Source organism: Scyliorhinus torazame, chromosome 7 (assembly GCF_047496885.1).
Source record: "Scyliorhinus torazame isolate Kashiwa2021f chromosome 7, sScyTor2.1, whole genome shotgun sequence".
In the NCBI taxonomy this organism is placed as follows: Eukaryota; Metazoa; Chordata; class Chondrichthyes; order Carcharhiniformes; family Scyliorhinidae; genus Scyliorhinus; species Scyliorhinus torazame.
Genome location: NC_092713.1, coordinates 107,603,688 through 107,624,391, shown reverse-complemented (window position 1 = coordinate 107,624,391; position 20,704 = coordinate 107,603,688). Strand labels below are relative to the sequence as shown.

Genomic DNA, 20,704 nt, shown 5'->3' with positions numbered 1-20,704 from the left:
GCACAAAACTCCCTCCTCTCCGTGGAGAGTGTTGGCCGGGACCCAAAGCGGTAGCGCCGGCGGCGGGCTGCGGGGAGGGGGGTTGGGGAGCGTAGGTGGCGTGCAGAGCTCCCAGTTCTCCCGGGACCGCGGTGGTCGGGACCCAGAGCGGCTGCGCCTGCAGGTCGTACATGGCGTGCTGGGGGGGTTGGGGTGCGTAAACTGCTTGCAGGGCTCCCTGTGCTCCCGGGACAGCGGCGACCTCGCGGGACCGGCACACAACCGCATAATGGCCCTTTCTCCCGCAGCTTTTGCAGATAGCTGCGCGGGCCGGGCAGCGCTGTCGGGGGTGTTTCGCCTGGCCGCAGAAATAACAGCGGGCGCCCCCGGTGCGACTCGGCGTTTGGACCGCGCAAGCCTGTGGGGTGTCCGAGGGGGGCTAGGGGGTTTGCCGCGACGGGTACGTACGGGGCCCAATGGGTCGCCGCGCGGTCGGGGCCGTAGGCGCGGGTATTACGCGCGGCCACGTCTAGGGAGGCTGCTAGGGCCCGGGCCTCTGAGAGTCCTAGCGACTCTTTTTCTAGAAGTCTTTGGCGGATTTGGGAGGATTGCATACCTGCCACAAAAGCGTCGCGCATTAACATGTTCGTGTGTTCGTTTGCGTTCACCGACGGGCAGCTGCAGGCTCGTCCCAAAATCAGCAGCGCGGCGTAGAACTCGTCCATCGATTCTCTGGGAGCTTGCCGTCTCGTCGCGAGCTGGTAGCGAGCGTTGATTTGGTTAACTGGGCGGACAGAGAGACTTTTCAGTGCTGCGAACGCCGTCTGGAAATCCTCCGCGTCTTCGATGAGGGAGAAAATCTCCATGCTCACCCTCGAGTGCAGGACCTGTAGTTTTTGGTCTTCTGAGACCCGGCCGGTGGTCGTTCTGAGGTAGGCCTCGAAGCAAGTCTGCCAGTGCTTGAAGGCTGCTGCCGCGTTCACTGCGTGGGGCTGATCCTCAGGCATTCCGGAATGATCCTGAGCTCCATAGTCCTTTTTAGGCACGCTTAATAAATTGTAGCGCACAAACACTCCGTGAGACGAATAGAGTGAAGTCGATGAGGCTTTATTAAGTGTGTCTGTTCCCCCGCAGCTCGATAGTAAACTGGCCTGCGGGGGAAGACTCCGGCTTCTTATACTCCGCCTTCAGGGCAGAGCTAGAGGTCAACGGCCAACCAGGACCCGGGATCTGTCAGCCAATGACATTAGGGCTTCCAGTCCCACATGACCCCCAATACATACTACCACAACAGGAACCACGCGGGGTCCCCGAGGCCAGAGTTACTCAGGAAACGACAGAGGCTGCAGGCCGAGTTCGGGGTGCTGATTACAGGCAAGGCCGTAGAGCAGCTTAGAAAGGCAAAAGGCGCGATATATGAGCATGGAGAGAAGGCCAGCAGAATGCTCGCGCAACAACTATGGAAGAGAGAAGCGGCAAGGGAGATAGGAAGGATAGCGGATGGGGAGGGAAATCTGGTGGGGGACCCGGCAGGGCTGAACAAGGTGTTTCGGGACTTTTATAGTAAGCTGTATACTTCGGAACCCCCCAGGGGACCGGAGGGGATGAGGCGATTCCTGGATGGACTGACCTTCCCAAGAGTGGGTAGGGGGGTGGTAGACGGACTGGCGGCCCTGGTCAGGATCGAAGAGGTATTGGGGGGCCTGAAGGTCATGCAGTCGGGTAAAGCCCCGGGGCCGGATGGGTATCCGGTAGGGTTTTATAAAACGTTTGCCAAGATAGTGGGGCCAGTGCTGGTCAGGGTTTTTAATGAGGCAAGAGACAGAGGGGTTCTACCCCCGACGATGTCGCGGGCCACTATTTAGCTTATTCTGAAACAGGATAAAGACCCGGAGGCTTGTGAGTCTTACAGGCCGATCTCTTTGATTAATGTAGATGCTAAATTACTGGCCAAGATCTTGGCGACTAGAATTGAGGACTGTGTACCGGACGTGATTCCGGAGGACCAAACCGGGTTTGTGAAGTGTAGGCAACTGGTGGCCAATCTAAGAAGGCTGCTTAATGTGATTATGATGCCCCCGGAGAGCAGGGAGGCAGAGGTAGTGGTAGCTATGGATGCAGAAAAGGCTTTTGACCGGGTCGAGTGGGACTATCTGTGGGAGGTGCTGGGAAGGTTTGGGTTCGGGGAGGGGTTCATTGACTGGGCTAGGCCGTTACATCAGGCCCCAGAGGCTAGTGTAAGGATGAACAGGACGACATCAGATTATTTCAGACTGCACCGCGGGACAAGACAGGGTTGCCCTCTCTCCCCACTGCTCTTCGCACTGGCCATAAAGCCCCCGGCAATTGCTCTGAGAGCTTCAAGGGACTGGAAAGGGCTGGTCCGGCGGGGGAGTGGAACATAAAGTCTCATTATACGCGGGTGACCTGCTGTTATACGTATCGGACCCAATGGCGGGGATGGACGGTATCATGGAAATCCTGAGGGAATTTGGCTGGTTTTCAACGTGGCTAAGAGCGAGTTGTTCGTAGTTCAGGCGATGGGGGCAGGAGAGTAGGCTGAAGGGGTTGCCATTCAGGCTGGTCGAAGAAAGCTTTAGATACTTGGGGATACAGGTGGCACGGGACTGGGGCAAGTTGCATAAGCTCAACCTGTCCCGACTGGTGGAACGAGTGAGGGAGGAGGTTCGGAGTTGGGATGCGCTCCCGCTGTCACTAGCGGGAAGGGTGCAGACTGTTAAGATGACGATTCTCCCGAGATTCTTGTTCATATTTCAGTGTCTTCCCGTTTTCATCCCGAGGTCCTTCTTTAAGAGGCTGAATAAAATTATCCTGGGATTTGTCTGGGCGGGGAAGTCCCCGCGGGTGAGGAAGGTGATGCTCGAAAGGAACAGAGGGGAAGGGGGGCTGGCGTTGCCGAACTTCAGCAACTACTACTGGGCGGCCAACATAGCGATGATAAGGAAATGGATGGTGGGTACGGGGAGCGGATGGAGGTTGCTTCATGCAGGGGCACCAGTTTGGCAGCCCTGGTTACGGCGCCTCTGCCGCTCCCGCCGGCGCGGTACTCCACCAGCCCTATTGTGGTAGCGGCTCTTCGGATCTGGGGCCAGTGGAGCAGTCATATAGGGGAAATGAGAGCATCGGTGTGGACCCCAATCTGCGGCAATCACCGATTTGCCCCGGGGAACATGGACGGTGGGTATCGACTGTGGTGAAGGGCGGGGATTGCGAGGGTGGGATCTGTTCTTGGTAGGGAGCTTCCCGAGCATGAGGGCGTTGGAGGAGAAGTTTGGGCTGGCGGGAGGGAATGACTTTAGATACTTGCAGGTGCGGGATTTCGTGCGCAGGCTGGTGCCATTCTTACCACCCCTCCCTCCAGAGGGGAGGCAGGACAGGGTAGTATCGAGGGGAGAGGTAGGTGAGGGTAGAGTCTCAGATATTTATAAAGAACTAATGGGAGCAGAGGATACACAGACTGAGGACCTGAAGCTTAAGTGGGAAGAGGAGCTCGGGGGGGGGGGGGGGGGGGGGGGGGGGGGGAGATGGAGGATGGTATCTGGGCAGAAACCCTGAGCAGAGTAAACACGACCGCAACGTGTGCCAGGCTCAGTCTGATCCAGTTTAAGATCGTGCACCGGGCCCACATGACGGTGGTCCGGATGAATAAATTCTTCGGGCTGGAGGACAAGTGTGCCAGATGCGCCGGTGGGCCGGCTAATCATGTGCACATGTTCTGGCCGTGCCCTAAGCTCAGGGGGTGCTGGCAGGGATTCGCGGACATCATGTCCCAGGTTTTGAAAACTGGGGTGGTAATGAGTCCTGAGGTGGCAATCTTTGGGGTTTCGGAGGACCCGGGAGTCCAGGAGGAGAAGGAGGCCGACGTCTTGACCTTTGCTTCCCTTGTAGCCCGGCGACGAATACTTTTGGCATGGAGGGACTCAAGGCCCCCGAAGACCGAAGTATGGCTATCGGACATGGCGAGCTTTCTCGGTCCAGAGAAAGTTAAGTTTGCCTTGAGAGGTTCACTATCGGGGTTCGCCCGGAGGTGGCAGCCATTCATTGACTTCTTCGCGGAGAATTAACCGTCAGCAGGGGGGGGGGGGGGCTAGGGTAGAGTAGGGGGTGGTTTAGGCAGGTCCTTGCGAGAATGGAGTTGTGGTTTGTACTATACGTTATTTGCTTTTCTTTTTTGTACAGTACTATACAATGTAATTGTTTTATATGCCAAAAATACCTCGATAAAATTGTTGATTAAAAAAAAAGAGATAATCTGATCAAGCTTTACCTGCACCTTCCAAGTGATAAGCGGCTTCCCTGTACTTTCTGCCAAAGTGTACTATAGTACTTCATATTTCTTAATGATGTTTGTTGCTACATGCGTTTTGAAAGGTAATGACAGCCAGCATGCTTATTTTACCTGTTTTCCATAGGAGTCATGAACTGGTGAGATGATTCCACCAATCACAATGTACCGTCCTGTCTTATGCAGATAATCACGGGCTCTTTCTGAAAGCAGAAATAGGTACGGTGAAGTTACAAGATGCATGGTTGACATACATGATCCAAGCATTATATTTCAACACGCTAAATCAATTCCCATTTAGATACAAATTCCAAAGCGGAAAGGATTCCTTTTCACATATTTCACAAATTTTGGAAGTTTAAAGAGAAATGCAGATTTTTAAGAGGTCTCTTAAAGAAACCCCCAAAAAACATCTTAAAACTGGCTTCTGCTTCATTTTAGCCATATTTTTCTTTCAACATGTATTTATATAGTTTCTGTAGCATCTCAAAATACTTCACAGGAGTGTTTCTGAACAAAATTTGATACTGAGCTATGTGGGGAGATATGAGGACACCTGTCAAAAGGCCTGGTCAAAGAGAGACTTTTTAAGGAATTCTGCTCTAAAGTTGTAGTTGTGGCTGCAGGGGGTGACAGGTTTCAGTGATGATCTCCATTGTGAATGTCTCACTCACTGTCCCTTACTGAAAGTCAGGTAGATGAGTTTCTCCTTGAGCTGCATAGACACATACGGCCTCCTGCTGAGACCCCTTCTTCTCCTCCACCTTCTTCCAGCAGCATGTCCTGCTCAGTGTCACCTCTGTCAATTCACCCTGATTTCAGTCATCCAAAGGAAATACATATTACCAAGCCCATGTCTGGGAACAAGTACTTTGTGAAAATGTGATAAAGGAATACATTGCTTTTACTCTTTCAAGGCATGGCAAGGGATTCTTCCAGGATGGAGCAGACAATATTTATAAAATCTACCAGTTTGCCTTCTAATGTTGAATAAGGAAATTCACTGAGGACCTTAATCACAAGAGAACTGAAGATATTTTATTCTTTCTTGCCAGAAGCATGCAGAGTGAGCGCATGGCTTCACAACAATTGCAGGCTGTCGCATGATTCCGGGGTGGGTGGGGGGGGGGGGGGGGGGGGGGGGGGGCATTGACTTTACTCATGCTTTGTGGGTGCCAGACTCTGAGATATACCGTAATCATAAGACCATAAGATATAGGAGCGGAAGTAAGGCCATTCGGCCCATCAAGTCCACTCCACCATTCAATCATGGCTGATTTCAACTCCATTTACCCGCTCTCTCTCCATAGCCCTTAATTCCTCGAGAAATCAAGAATTTATCAACTTCTGTCTTAAAGACACTCAACGTCCCGGCCTCCACCGCCCTCTGTGGCAATGAATTCCACAGACCCACCACTCTCTGGCTGAAGAAATTTCTCCTCATCTCTGTTCTAAAGTGACTCCCTTTTATTCTAAGGCTGTGCCCCCGGGTCCTAGTCTCCCCTGCTAATGGAAACAACTTCCCTACATCCACCCTATCTAAGCCATTCATTATCTTGTAAGTTTCTATTAGATCTCCCCTCAACCTCCTAAACTCCAATGAATATAATCCCAGGATCCTCAGACGTTCATCGTATGTTAGGCCTACCATTCCTGGGATCATCTGTGTGAATCTCCGCTGGACCCGCTCCAGTGCCAGTATGCCCTTCCTGAGGTGTGGGGCCCAAAATTGCTCACAGTATTCTAAATGGGGCCGAACTAATGCTTTATAAAGCTTCAGAAGTACATCCCTGCTTTTATATTCCAAGCCTCTTGAGATGAATGACAACATTGCATTTGCTTTCTTAATTACGGACTCAACCTGCAAGTTTACCTTTAGAGAATCCTGGACTAGGACTCCCAAGTCACTTTGCACATCAGCATTATGAATTTTGTCACCGTTTAGAAAATAGTCCACGCCTCTATTCTTTTTTCCAAAGTGCAAGACCTCGCACTTGCCCACGTTGAATTTCATCAGCCATTTCTTGGACCACTCTCCTAAATCTTTCTGCAGCCTCCCCACCTCCTCCATACTACCTGCCCCTCCACCTATTTTTGTATCATCGGCAAACTTAGCCAGAATGCCCCCAGTCCCGTCATCTAGATCGTTAATATACAAAGAGAACAGCTGCGGCCCCAACACTGAACCCTGCGGGACACCACTCGTCACCGGTTGCCATTCCGAAAAAGAACCTTTTATCCCAACTCTCTGTCTTCTGTCTGACAGCCAATCGTCAATCCATGTTAGTACCTTGCCTCGAATACCATGGGCCCTTATTTTACTCAGCAGTCTCCCGTGAGGCACATTATCAAAGGCTTTTTGTAAGTCAAGATAGATAACATCCATTGGCTCTCCTTGGTCTAACCTATTTGTTATCTCTTCAAAGAACTCTAACAGGTTTGTCAGGCACGACCTCCCCTTACTAAATCCATGCTGACTTGTCCTAATCCGACCCTGCACTTCCAAGAATTTAGAAATCTCATCCTTAGCAATGGATTCTAGAATCTTGCCAACAACCGAGGTTAGGCTAATTGGCCTATAATTTTCCATCTTTTTCCTTGTTCCCTTCTTGAAAAGGGGGGTTACAACAGCGATTTTCCAATCCTCTGGGACTTTCCCTGACTCCAGTGACTTTTGAAAGATCATAACTAACGCCTCCACTATTTCTTCAGCTATCTCCTTTAGAACTCTAGGATGTAGCCCATCTGGGCCCGGAGATTTATCAATTTTTAGACCTCTTAGTTTCTCTAGCACTTTCTCCTTTGTGATGGCTACCAGATTCAACTCTGCCCCCTGACTCTCCTGAATTGTTGGGATATTACTCATGTCTTCTACTGTGAAGACTGACGCAAAGTACTTATTTAGTTCCTCAGCTATTTCCTTGTCTCCCATCACTAGATTACCAGCGTCATTTTGGAGTGGCCCAATGTCTACTTTTGCCTCCCGTTTGATTTTAATGGATTTAAAGAAACTTTTACTATCATTCCTAATGTTACTGGCTAGCCTACCTTCATAATTGATCCTCTCTTTCCTTATTTCTCTCTTTGTTATCCTCTGTTTGTTTTTGTAGCCTTCCCAATCTTCTGACTTCCCACTACTCTTTGCCACATTATAGGCTTTCTCTTTTGCTTTGATGCATTCCCTAACTTCCTTTGTCAGCCATGGCTGCCTAATCCCCCCTCTGATAACCTTTCTTTTCTTTGGGATGAACCTCTGTACTGTGTCCTCAATTACTCCCAGAAACTCCTGCCATTGCTGTTCTAGTGTCTTTCCCACTAGGCTCTGCTCCCAGTCGATTTTTGTCAGTTCCTCCCTCATGCCCCTGTAGTTACCTTTATTTAACTGTAACACCTTTACATCTGATTCTACCTTCTTTCTTTCAAATTGGAGATTGAATTCTACCATATTATGGTCACTGCCTTCAAAGTGTTCCATTACTTTAAGATCTTTAATCAAGTCTGGCTCATTACATACCACTAAGTCCAGAATGGCCTTTCCCCTCATGGGCTCCATCACAAGCTGTTCCAAAAAGCCCTCCTGTAAACATTCAATGAATTCCCTTTCCTTGGGTCCACTGGCAGCATTATTTACCCAGTCCACCTGCATATTGAAGTCCCCCATGATCACAGTGACCTTGCCTTTCTGACATGCACTTTCTATTTTGTGGTGCATTTTGTGCCCCTGGTCCTGACCACTGTTAGGAGGCCTGTACATAACTCCCATTATGTTTTTTTTGCCTTTGTGGTTCCTCAACTCTACCCACACAGACTCCACATCATCTGACCCTATGTCGTTTAGTGCTATTGATTTAATTTCATTCCTAATTAACAAGGCAACCCCGCCTCCTCTGCCCACCTCTCTGTCTTTTCGATCGGTTGTGAATCCCTGGATGTTTAAATGCCAGTCCTGAACCCCCTGCAACCATGTCTCTGTGATGCCTACCACATCATACCTGCCAGTCACAATCTGGGCCACAAGCTCATCTACCTTGTTCCGTACACTGCGCGCATTTAAATATAGCACCTTTAATTCTCTATTGACCGTCCCTTTTTGTTTTCTTAGTGTGGTGGACCTTGGTTTACTGAGCCTTTCCATACACTGTATCATATTTTGTGGGATGGGGACTATTGTAACCTCTCCTGAGTTCTGTCTTTTCGTGCTTTTTTGTATTCCTAAGCAGCTACGCTTCCCACTGATTACTTCACCTCTTGGTTCCCTGACTTTCCCTTCCCCCCCAAATCAAAAGTGATTCCACTTGCCCTATAGGCAGCTGGTGTGTGAGCATGCACAATGTTTCATTCAAGTTAATGACCGGTATCCAGGCAGCAGTTACGATGTCTTCCGTGTGCGGCAGTCCACTGTGCCTTCTGCATCTGAGCCACAAGGACAATCCAGTGGGTGGTTAAATGGGCGGCAGAAGGACTATTTGTTGATAACAAGGATGATGACTGTGATGTGCACACATACGCATAATGAAAACCAAGAGAGGTGATAGATCAGACCAATGGTATTTTGAGACAATGCTTCCACTGCCTGGACTGCCTGTAGCAGGCCTACAGTAGTCAGCAGAGCAGGTGTCATGTTTTGTGGTGGTCTGCTATGTTCTGTATTCATTCACCATCATGAAGACACAGTCCCTGTCACAAGCAGCTGAAGCAGAGGAGGAATAGAGAGAGGGGAGGAAGCAATCTAAACAACCCCTTTCTGCCAAGCAGTCCGTGAACAACTCATCCCAGTAAGATACCAGTAAAAGTATTCCTAATTCCCCAGTCAACAACAGTCCCACATCATACCTTCCCTGATCTGATACTGGCCATCACAGCATCTGCTATTGCAAACAAAATTTTTAAATCAAACTATCCTCATGTAGACTGGTACAAAAGGTGAAGTCACATGGGATTAAAGGAGAGCTGGCAAGTTGGATACAAAACTGGCTTGGGCACAGAAGACAGAGGGGTGCTTTTCTGAATGGAAGACTGTGACTAGCGGCGTTCCACAAGGATCAGTTCTGGGGCCTTTGTTGTTCGTGGTATATATAAATGATTTGAAAGAAAATGTAGCTGGTCTGATTATTAAGTTCGCAGATGACACAAAAATTGGTGGAGTTATGGATAGTGAAGAGGATTGTCAGAGGATACTGTAGGGTATAAACTGGTTGGGGTCTTGGGCGGAGAAATGCAGGTGTAGTTTAATCCAGAGAAGTGTGATGTAATACACTTTGGAAGGTCCAATGCATGTAGGAATTACACAATAAATGGTAGAACTCTTGCAAGTACTGACAGACAGAGAGATCTGGGTGTGCATGTCCACCGATCACTAAAAGTGGCAACGCATGTGTATAAGGTGGTCAAGAAGGCAAACGGCATGCTGGCCTTCATCGGTCGGGGCATTGAGTATAAGAATTTGCAAGTCATGTTGCAGCTGTACAGGACCTTATTTAGGCCTCATTTGGAATATTGTGTACAATTCTGGTCGCCACACTACCAGAAGGATGTGGATGCTTTGGAGAGGGTACAGAAGTGGTTTACTAGGATGTTGCCTAGTATGGAGGGCATTAGCTATGAGGAGAGGTTAGATAAACTCGGTCTGTTCTCACTGGAATGACAGAGGTTGAGAGGTGACCTGGAGAGGTCTGCAAGATTATGAGTGGCATCGATTGAGTGGATAGTCAGATGCTCTTTCCTGGGGTAGGAGAGTCAAATACTAGGTCCAGACATAGGTTTAAAGGGCGTGGGGAAAAGTTTAGACCAGATATGCGAGTTTTTTTACACAGAGTGTCGTGTTGGGTACTCTGCTACATAGACGGACCAACACGGTTGCAGATGGTACAACTCAGTTTTATTACTAACAATATTTACAGTGATAAACTGGTAACTGTGGTTCGTTCATTGCCCTTGAATCTGTGGACCTAGCCCTACCACTATCTTGGAGAGGCACTCAGCACATGGTGAATGTCTGAGTGGCTTGCTGTGAGCTCTGTGCCCTGAGCTGTCTCCTGCTGGAATCCACGGGAAGTGTCGTGTTCCCCGTTTTATAGTGTGTATGCCTGTGATTGGCTGTGGTGTGTGTGTATTGATTGGTCCGTTGATCTGTCTATCAGTATGTATGTATGTTTGCACCATGATGTTTACCTGAATATCTTGACACAGAGGGTGGCAAATATATGGAACGTGCTGCCTGGGGAGGTGGTGGGAGCAGGTACAAAAGCGGCATTTAAGGGACGGATTCCATAAGTGCAGTCGGTTTTAGTTAAGGCAGGTACCATGGTCGGCGCAGTCTTGGAGGGCCGAAGGGCCTGTTCCTGTGCTGTATTGTTCTTTGTTCTATCCAATATTCCATCAAAAATAATACAGACAATAAACTTGCATTTTCTTTGTGTCTGTCTTCTGTGTGCCTTTGCCTGGTGTACCTATGCAGTACTACCCCAGTGCAACACAGCTGATGGAAAACTGCTGACCTGCTGTCCAGGCAGCTGCTGATGGCCTTGCAGGAGTATCTCGAAAGCTCTAGGCCTAGAAGCTCTGGCTTCAGACTACGCCACCTGAACATGGGTGGCAGCAGTATTGTTTTACTGACAGACAACTGGAAGGGCACTGGTGGAATGGCAGCATTTGGAAACGAGTGCAGTCATTCAGAGACAGGACAACAGGTTTGTGCTTTGCAGAGTCACTGGCACTTCCCCAGACTGATCCCTCAGCAATCCTATAGTAAGTTGGAGAACAGATTGCTGGACTGAGGTGACACACTGAAAATCCCCTTGAACATTTGTTTCTGTGGCCATGATGGCATCTGTCTGTGTTGTAACCTACACAAGACCTATGTTGCGGGGCCAGTTAGGCTATGAGTCTCGGGGAGTACGAGCGTCCCTGCTGAGGGGCGTATCTCCCTCATGAATGGGAGAGCAAACCAGAATATAAAAACTCGGCCGGAGTGTGGGCTAGGTTCCCTTCTGGGACCAATGTATATAGTGTCTTCATTCTTCTTTGAATAAATCTTTTGTTCCTAACACTTCCTGTGTGGCCGCTTCTGTGAACTCAACACTGGCGACAAGGATCAAGTGGAGCTGCATACAGCACCATTTTCGCTGCACCCAGCCACCTCTCCAAAGGCCTCTGGAGGTCCTTTCACCTATTACAGTGATGCTGCACTTTGGAAAGCTGGAAGCATTTAACATAGAATTTACAGTGCAGAAGGAGGCTATTTGGCCCATTGAGACTGCACCGGCTCGTGGAAGGAGCACCCTACTAAAGGTCGACACCTCCATCCGATCCCCATAACCCAGTAACCGCACCCAACATGAAGGGCAATTTTGGACACTAAGGGCAATTTATCAGGGCCAATCCACCTAACCTGCACATCTTTGGACTGTGGGAGGAAACCGGAGCACCCGGATGAAACCCACGCACACACGGGGAGGATGTGCAGACTCCGTACAGACGGTGACCCAAGCCGGAATCGAACCTGGACCCTGGAGCTGTGAAGCAATTGTGCTATCCACAATGCTACCGTGCTGCCCATTTGATGCAGGTATTGAAGATTGGTCACAATATGTCAAGCGTATGTTTTTTTTTTGGCCAACGTCATTATCGGAGATGACTGCCAGACCGTGATTCTCTTTCGGCTTGTGGAGCACCCACCTTTAGTGTGATAAAGAACTTACGTACCCCGCCGCCCTGGACTCAAAGTTGTTCGCGGACCTGGTAGCACTTGTGGCAGATTATTTCAACCCCAAACCATCGATCGGCATCCAACACTACCATTTTAATATGGCCGAACGAACCCCTAGGTGTTTTTTGGGCATGTCTCAGGAAACTAGCGGAATTCTGCGAATATGGCACTGCCCTCTCTGAAATGTTGCAAGACTGGTTGGTCTGCGGCATTCGTAATGCAGCTGCCCAGCGGACGTTGTTCACTGAGTCTCAGCTGGACCTCAAGAGAGCCGTCAAAATTGTCCTGTCACGGAAAAGCGACAGCGGATGGAAGACCTCAGCTGAGGCCACATCCTTCCCTGGAGCGCGGCACCCCCTTAACCAGGTAACCCCGGTTCGTCCCCTTGGGTAGCAACCCACCAGGGGTTGGGTCGATGACCTAGGACCTCAACAACTGAATGGGACCCCTCCCCCAATTTGGGCAAGGAAGACCCCCTGCATTGTGGGATATGTGGTCGGTGTGGTCCCAGGGAGTTGCGTCCACAGGTTGGCCCGTCCGCCCATCACCCCACTAGGCCTGGCTGCCTGCCCCCGTCCTGCGCCTTTTCATGGAAGAGACCACGGATGATTGTCTACAACTGAACTGTTTGTCCCCACCCAAAGGTGCCCCCATTAAGGTCACGGTTTGAGTCATTGGTCACCCATTACTTATGGAGTTGGAAACAGGTGCCGCCATCTCAGTAGGCACACTTTTGAGAAACTCCAGATGGAAGTGTAGCTGCTATTATTGTGGGATACCAAGGTTCGATTGGCCACATACCGTACCGGAGAGCTGCTGGCTATAGCTGGGACCACAATGGTGGTCTATGGGCAACAGTCCGCTTGCCTACCTAGTGAAAGGTCACAGCCCCAGTTTGCTCAGCTGCGTCTGGCTAAAATGCTTCCGCATTGACTGATAGTAGGATTTCTTCAGGTGGCCTGAATACCACGAGGTATTACAAAAGTACCCCGAAGATTTCAAGACTAGGCTGAGAACGATCTGCGGGGCCATGGCAAAGATCCACGTGGACCCTGCAGCACAACTGAGATGTTTTCGTGCTTGCCCAGTTCCTTAAACACTACCGCCTAAGGTAGAAGCGGAGCTCGGTCAGCTCAAAGGCTTGGAGATCATCCGACCGGTGAAGTTTGTGGATTGGGCAGCCCTGGTCGTCCCTGCAATGAAACCTGATGGCACTGTCCGCCTCAGTGGTGACTATAAATTGGCGGTAAATAGGCTCCAAGCTGGACTGGTATCTGATGCCATGGATCGAGGGTTTGGATGCCAAGTTGGCTGTGGGTCAGCAAGCTTGACATGAGCCATGCATACCTCCGGTCGGTATTGGACCCGGAGTTTCGTAAATACGGACCGGTGAACACGCATCTTGGACTGTAGGAGTACACCAGATTGCCTTTCAGTGTGTCACTAGCCTGTACCATATTCTAGCGCGGATGGAGAAGACTTTGCAGGGCCAGCCTCATGTAACTGTTTATCTGGATAACGTATTGGCCACTGGAACGTCTGAACAGGACCACTTGAATAACTTAGGCGAGGTGCTCTGTTGCTTTGGAGCGTCTGATGTTCGCCACTGTAGAGAGAAATGCTTTTTTTCCACCTGCAAGGTAACCTATCTGGGCTACCGTGTGGACTGGGAGCACCTCCATCCAGTTGAAGACAAAATGCAGGCCACCTGACAGGCCCTCATGCTAGGAGGAGTGACGGAACTCCGTTTAGTCAAGGTTCCCAACAATTACTATGGAAAATTCATCGCGGGCCTTGTGACGATGTTGCAACCCCCCCACCTGCCGCACAGTTACCTCAAAAAGAACCAGGTATGGGCATATGGACAGCCATAGGAGGCAGCGTTCGCTGTGGTGAAAAAGCAGCTGATTCACTTTGACCCCGCAAAGCTGCTTTTGGTCGCTTGCAACATCTCACTGCACAGCATCGCTGCCATATTGTCGCATCGGATGAGCGACGATAAGGAGTGCCCAATCGCTTTCATTTCAAGGACATTTGCCACAGCTGAGCACAACTGTGCTCAGATAGAGGAGGTGGTTTGGCTCAAATATTTGCAATTTATATCAATGATTTCGATGAACAAAGATCAAAGAAAATTACAGGACAGGATCAGGCCCTTCGGCCCTCCAAGCCTGCGCCAACCATGCTGCCTGTCTAACCTAAAACCTTCTATACTTTCGGGGTCCATACTCTCTATTCCCATCCTATTCATGTATTTGTCAAAACGTCCTTAAAATGAAGGGGCCAAATGAATGATGATGAAATTTTCTTCATGACACAAAGAAAGGAAAGGAAAGGTTGGAACTGTATTCATTGGAGGTTAGAAGATTGAGGGAATGATCGAATAATAGAACCCGTACAGTGCAGAAGATGGCCATTTGGCCCATCGAGTCGGCACTGATCCTCTGAAAGAGCACTCTATTTAGTCCCACTACCCCAACCTATCCCCATAACCCCACCGAATCTTTGGACACAAAGGGGCAATTTAGCATGGCCAATCCACCAAAACTGCAAGTCTTTGGATTGTGGGAGGAAACCCATGCAGACAAGGCGAGAATGTAGAAACTCCACACAGTCACCCAAGGTTGGAATTGAATCCGGGTCCCTGGCACTGTGAGGCAGCAGTGCTAACCACTGTGACACTGTGCCTCCCCCAATGATCTTATTGATCATCTTATTAAAACATATAAGATCCTGAGGGGACGTGACAGGATGGATGCTGCGAGGATGATTCCTCCTGTCGGAGAGACTAGAACTAGGGGACAAAGTTTAAAAATTAAGGGGTCCCCCATTTAAGACAGAGATGAGAATTATTTTCTTTCAGAGGATTGTAAATCTTTGGAATTCCCTTCCCCATAGAGTGGTGGAGGCAGGTTCATTGATTATTTTTAAGGTAGAGGTAGATATATTCTTGACAAACAAGAGAGTTGAAGGTTATTGGGGGTAGACAGAACATGGAGTTGAGGCCACAATCAGATACCAGTCATGATCTTATTGAATGGTAAGCAGGCCCGAGGGACTGAATGACCCACTTCTGATCCTACTTCGTAGGATACAGTGGTGGCGTAGTGGTATTGTCACTGGACTAGTAATCCAGACACCTAGAGTATTGCTCTGGGGTCCCAGGTTCAAATCCTACCACTGCAGATGGTGAAATTTGAATTCAATAATAAAATCTGGTGATGACCATGAAACCATTGTTGATTATCATAAAAGTTAATCTGGTTCACTAATGTCCTTTAGGGAAGGAAATCTGCTGTCCTTACCTAGTCTGGCCTATATGTGAGTCCAGACCCACAACAATGTGGTTGACTCTTAACTGGCCCTAAGGCAATTAGGGATGGGCAATAAATGCTGACACAGCCTACGATACCCATGTCCCATGAACAAATAAAAACAAAATGTTCGTCTGACACCTTTAAGGAGCAGGGACTTTCTTTGTTTTCCTCCATTGCCTTCATGCTTCCCAACAAAGCCAAGAAATGTTGTTAAAAACAAATTTGGAGAGCTTCCTATATTTACATCGCACTTATTTTTACGCCAAACCTCAGGCTAATCTTATAATTACAAATAAAAGCTAAATTTAACCTGCAATGAACCACAGGATGTACTGATGCAAGAGATGTTACTTGCAAGTGCATTAGTTAAATGCTTAAAAGCTTATTTATATGAATTAACAGGTTGATGCCTATCTGTGTTGATATATAGCTAGACCAGTGACAAAGGAATACATTTGCAGCTTGTTTAGCAGTGTTAGCATCTGAAATTGTATTTGGGACCAGATCCAACCAGGCTCCTAAACTCTGAATGGACACTTGCTGCACTATGGTAATCAACTGGCATTTGGATAAACCAATAACCTGGTTGCACAGCTGAAGAAAGTAGCGTCCTTCAAAGGAAATATTGGGAAAAACGTTGGGCCGATTGCAATATGGGAGACATCAAAACTACGTAAACATAGAAAACCAATTACACAAGAGTGCAATAGAATCTTCCCACCATATACAAAACTGTGAACCAGAACTAAGTGAGTCAAATTTTTGCAGCAGGATGTGGCAGTAAAAACAAGTCATAAATGGTAAGCTGACAGGAAGCAGCGAGTAGAGGTAAATGATCATTTTTGGCTTGGCCAGATGTAATGAGTGACGGCTTTAGTGCAGGGCCTCAGCGACTTACAATGATATCAATGGCTTGGATGAAGGAGCCGAATGTATGTTTGCTAAACTGCTGATGACACAAAGATAGGTAGCAGACTCAGTTGTGAAGAGAATATAAGGAGTCTGCAAAGGGATTTCGATAGGTTAAGTGAGTGGACAGAAAATATGACAGATGGAGTATAATGTGGGAAAATGTGACCTTGTCCACTTTGGCAGGACGATGTGGGTGTTCCAGTATATGAATCAGGAAAGGTTAGTATGCAGGTAAAGCAAGTGATTAGAAAGGCACATTGAATACATGGAAACATACATAAAAAATAGAAGCAGGAGTAGGCCATTCGGCCCTTTGAGCCTGCTCCACCATTCATTATGATCATGGCTGATCATCAAATTCAATACCCTGATCCTGCCTTTCCCCATATCCCTTGATTCTTTTGGCCTCAAGAGCAATATTCTATTCCTTCTTGAAATCACACAGCGTTTTGGCTTCAACTACTTTCGCTGTACTCCCTCCATAGCAAGAACACCCTTCCTCAGATAAGGGCACAAAAATTGCACACAATATTCCAGGTGTGGCCTCACCAACCCTATACAATTGCAGTAAAACATTCCCATTCCCCTACTCAAATCCTCTTGCTATGAAGGCCAACATACCATTTGCCTTCTTTACTGCCTGCTGTACTTGAACGCTCAGTTTCAGTGACAGATGCACAGGGACACTCAGGTCTCGCTGAGTATTCACCTCTCTCAATTTACACGCATTCAAATGTAATCTGCCTTCCTATTTTTGCTCCCGAATCTGCATGTGCCCCCATATGGTCACTCACTCAGCTTGTCCAAATCCCACTGAAGCATCTCTGTATCCTGCTCACAGTCCACCCTCCCATCTAACTTTGTACCATCTGCAAATTTGGAGATAATACATATAGTTCCCTCGTCCAAATCATTAATATATTATGTGAACAGTTGGGGTCCTAGCACAGAACACTGTGGTACCAAACTAGTCACTGCCTATCTAGAAATAAATGTTGTCATTTATTGCCTGTAGAATGGAATATAAAAGTAGGGAAGTTTTTCTACAGTTGTGTAGCATGTTGACAAAACCACATCTGGATTACTATGTACAGGTTTGGTCTCCTTATTTAGGAAAGGATGGAGATGCGCTGGAGGCAGTTCAGAGAAGGTTCAATCGACTGATACCTGGGATGGGAGATAATTCTACGAGAAAAGGTTGGACAGGTTGGACCTGTATTCATTGGAGTTTAGAAGATTGAGAGGTGATCTTATTGAAATATATGACATCCTGAGGGAACTTTTCAGGGTGGATGCTGAAAGGATGTTTCCCCTTGTGGGGGAGACTAGAACTAAGGGACACAGTTTAAAAATAAGGAGATGAGAAGAATTTTTCTCTCTCAGATCATCATGAGTGTTTGGGCGCGATCTAACCAAATTGGAACAGAGTAGCGTGATGAGCGCACTTAGCCGGGTGTTTCCTGGCGCTCAAAGCACCGAGAAACACCATGGGCGAGATTCTCCGGTATCGGCGCGATGTCCGCCGACTGGCGCCCAAAACGGCGCAAATCAGTCGGGCATCGCGCCGCCCTAAAGGTGCAGAATGCTCCGCATCTTGGGGGGCCGAGCCCCAACCTTAAGGGGCTAGGCCCGTGCCGGACTAATTTCCGCCCCGCCAGCTGGCGGAAAAGGCCTTTGGTGCCCCGTGGCAGATGCCACGAGGCAGAGCGAGCAGGGTAGGTCCCAGAAGATGGATCACATGGCATATGTAGATAGATTCTTGGCTAAAAAAGGAGTTAAAGGTTACCGGGGGTAAATAGAATGTGGAGTTGAGATCACAATCAGATCAGCCATGATCTTATTGAACAGCAGAGCAGGCTCGAGAGACGCATTGCAGATGTGTAGAACTCTGTGTAGAGTTCTGTTTTCGGAAAGGCTAATTTTTACTAGGAGTGTATAGACTGTCTACTGTTGTAACATTAAAAACGTTATGAAATAAGTGTAGTGTAACTTTGCACTGAGCTGAAGTTGTGATGCTGCCAGTGCAATTAAATTGGGCTAATTCTACCCCAAAGCTCACTAGAGGCAGTTTCCCAACCTTATTGCTGACTGGCACTGCCACTTTTGAGTTTATGTGAAGCTAATGCCACTTTACGTCAACATTAAAGGATCAGTAAAAGCACATCCTGAGGACTCTGATCAAGCTCTATTTTAATCATTTCACTACATTGGCTGGAATTTACTCAGTTCCGCTGACAGCAAACCCCCGCCACCAGGAAGCCTGCGGCAGAGGATGCATACAATGGGGGGCCGTTGACAGCGACGGGACCAGAAGATCCCGTCATCGGCCAATGGCGGGAAACCTCCACCGCCGCAAAATATGCTGGGGGAGGGGGAGCATGGAAAATCCCACCCAATCGTCTGGATATTGAAACAAATATATTGTTTTCTGCACACAGTTCCTTTTCTAAGTCCTCTTATAGCAATTAATAACTTTGCATTGATCAGGATTACATTTTATTTCCCTGCTCCATAATAAACATTTTCTTTGCAAACCTTTGCCTGCATCTTCTATTTTGTAAATCAACGTTTAAATGACATGAAAGTAGGGAACATGACTTATGTTTCTGGATGGTGGACATTTATACAGGTTTGAAACTAAAACACAAGGGTTAACACAAGCGGGTCTCCACGCAACAAATCGCCCAGTCTGACAGGTACAGTGAGCATCTGGAACATTTTGCACAGAGGAATGGATACTACTGAAAAGGGAACTGAAGTGATCAGGTGTAAACACATTCAGAAATTCAGAAAGCTGATTCCCTTTTCTTTGAGTTAAATAGAGCATGAGACAGGAAAATTGAAAACAAACTTTCAAATAATCAAGCAGGAAAATAAAAATGTCTTTAAAAATAACAGAAAATGCTGCAAAAACCCAACTGGTCTGGCAGCATCTGTCAAGAGTAAAACAGAGTGAACATTCCGAGTCCGTAGGACTCTTCTTCAGAATTCTTGCTTGACACGAATGGCAGGACTTTCACAGGTAAGGGAACCAGGTTTGAGAGTTTGTAGGGAGTTAAATCTCCTGAAGTGACTGGTCTGTGGTTTGGTTCCCACTTTTGGATCTCTTTTTGGGTAACTTGTGGCCTGTACAGGATTGGCGAGGTTTCCTCCTACCAATGAGTAACTAGGTCTAACTCTGGTATGTTTGATCACAACTTCCTTTATTTAACTATACTACATTCTAAGCTTTTAGGTAAATCCATCTCTCTCTTGTACAGACTATTCCATCTTATCTTCTCAGTCTCTTGCACAGGACTGCTGATGTCACTATTACATTATGATACACATCTCTATCTCATTACCATAACTATTAGCCCATTGTTCTACATCTCCCCCAAAGTATAATTTCCATTTTTTAAATAACAATCTTACTTTGTAAATTTTTTACATTCCATTTTCAAACTTCTGTAAACCTAATGAATTGTTTCAGGTTCAATCCGGCTCTTCCCCTTCCTTTCCTCCAAGTCACTTTCATGAAGGGGTTCAGCGTTCAACTGTGTTCTCAGCGCTGTCAGGGGACATGGTACGGTTTCTCATCTTTTCACTGGAAGACCAACATATTGGTGGAGTGCGACAGCAGCTTCCCACTTTAACTGCTAACTGTGCTGTGATCTCCACAACAGCTCAGCTGTAAGGGTCATGAAACCTTTACAATGAAAAACTGTTCCAAGAGAGAAGACTTCAGGACATAGACATTCGCATCCGTTTGAACAGGAAGAGGGCAAGCTAGCACTCTGTCTGGAATCATTTGCTTCTTCTTAGTATGGGAAAAAGACCTGAGAAGATCCTGGGCGGGATTCTGTCAGCCCAGGGCCGGGCCGGAGAATCCCCGCGACCGGCGCGAATCGTGCCACGGCGCCTCGACACCGGCATTCGATTCTCCGCAGAGCGGAGATTCGGTGCCATTGGCGCCGGCGTGGTTGGCGCGGTGCCGGTCGGGGGCCGCTGTACGCGGCCAGCCCGCCGATTCCCGGCCCGGGATGGGCCGAGCGGCCGTCGTAAAAAAGCCGAGTTCCCGCCGGCTGAGAGCAGGTGTGGACGGCGCCGGCGGGAACTCGGCGTGGAAGGGTCGGGGGGTGGCCTGTGGGAGGGGAGGGGGAGTCCGATCCCGGGAGGGGCCTCTGATGTGGCCTGGCCCGCGATCGGGGCCCACCCATTGGCACGCTAGCCTCTCTGGCTGGGGGCCTCGTTTCTTCCGCGCTGGCCCCTGTCGCCCTGCGCCATGTTGCGTCGGGCCGGTGCATTGAAGGAAGCCACAGCGCATGCGCGCGTTGGCGCCGGTGCCACTACGCATGCACGGATCCCGCGGCACCCAGTTGACGCCGGGATCAGCAGCTGGAGAGGCATGAACCGTTCCAGTGCCGTGCTTGTAGGGGCCAGAATTGCTGATCCTGAGGCCGTGTTTGACGAAGAATGAAACACTGCTGCATTGAGGACAAG

The 20,704-nt window shown here is 48.5% G+C and overlaps 1 protein-coding gene across 1 annotated transcript in view; it reads right to left on the bottom strand.

Annotated features, from left to right (window-relative positions):
- nmnat2 (nicotinamide nucleotide adenylyltransferase 2) overlaps window positions 1-20,704 on the bottom strand; it is a 472,861-nt gene that overhangs the window by 287,991 nt on the left and 164,166 nt on the right. Inside the window, exon 2 of the mRNA XM_072511235.1 lies at window positions 4,400-4,488. Within this exon, the coding sequence (XP_072367336.1) occupies window positions 4,400-4,488 (89 nt within the window). The remainder of the gene's footprint in view (window positions 1-4,399; window positions 4,489-20,704) is intronic.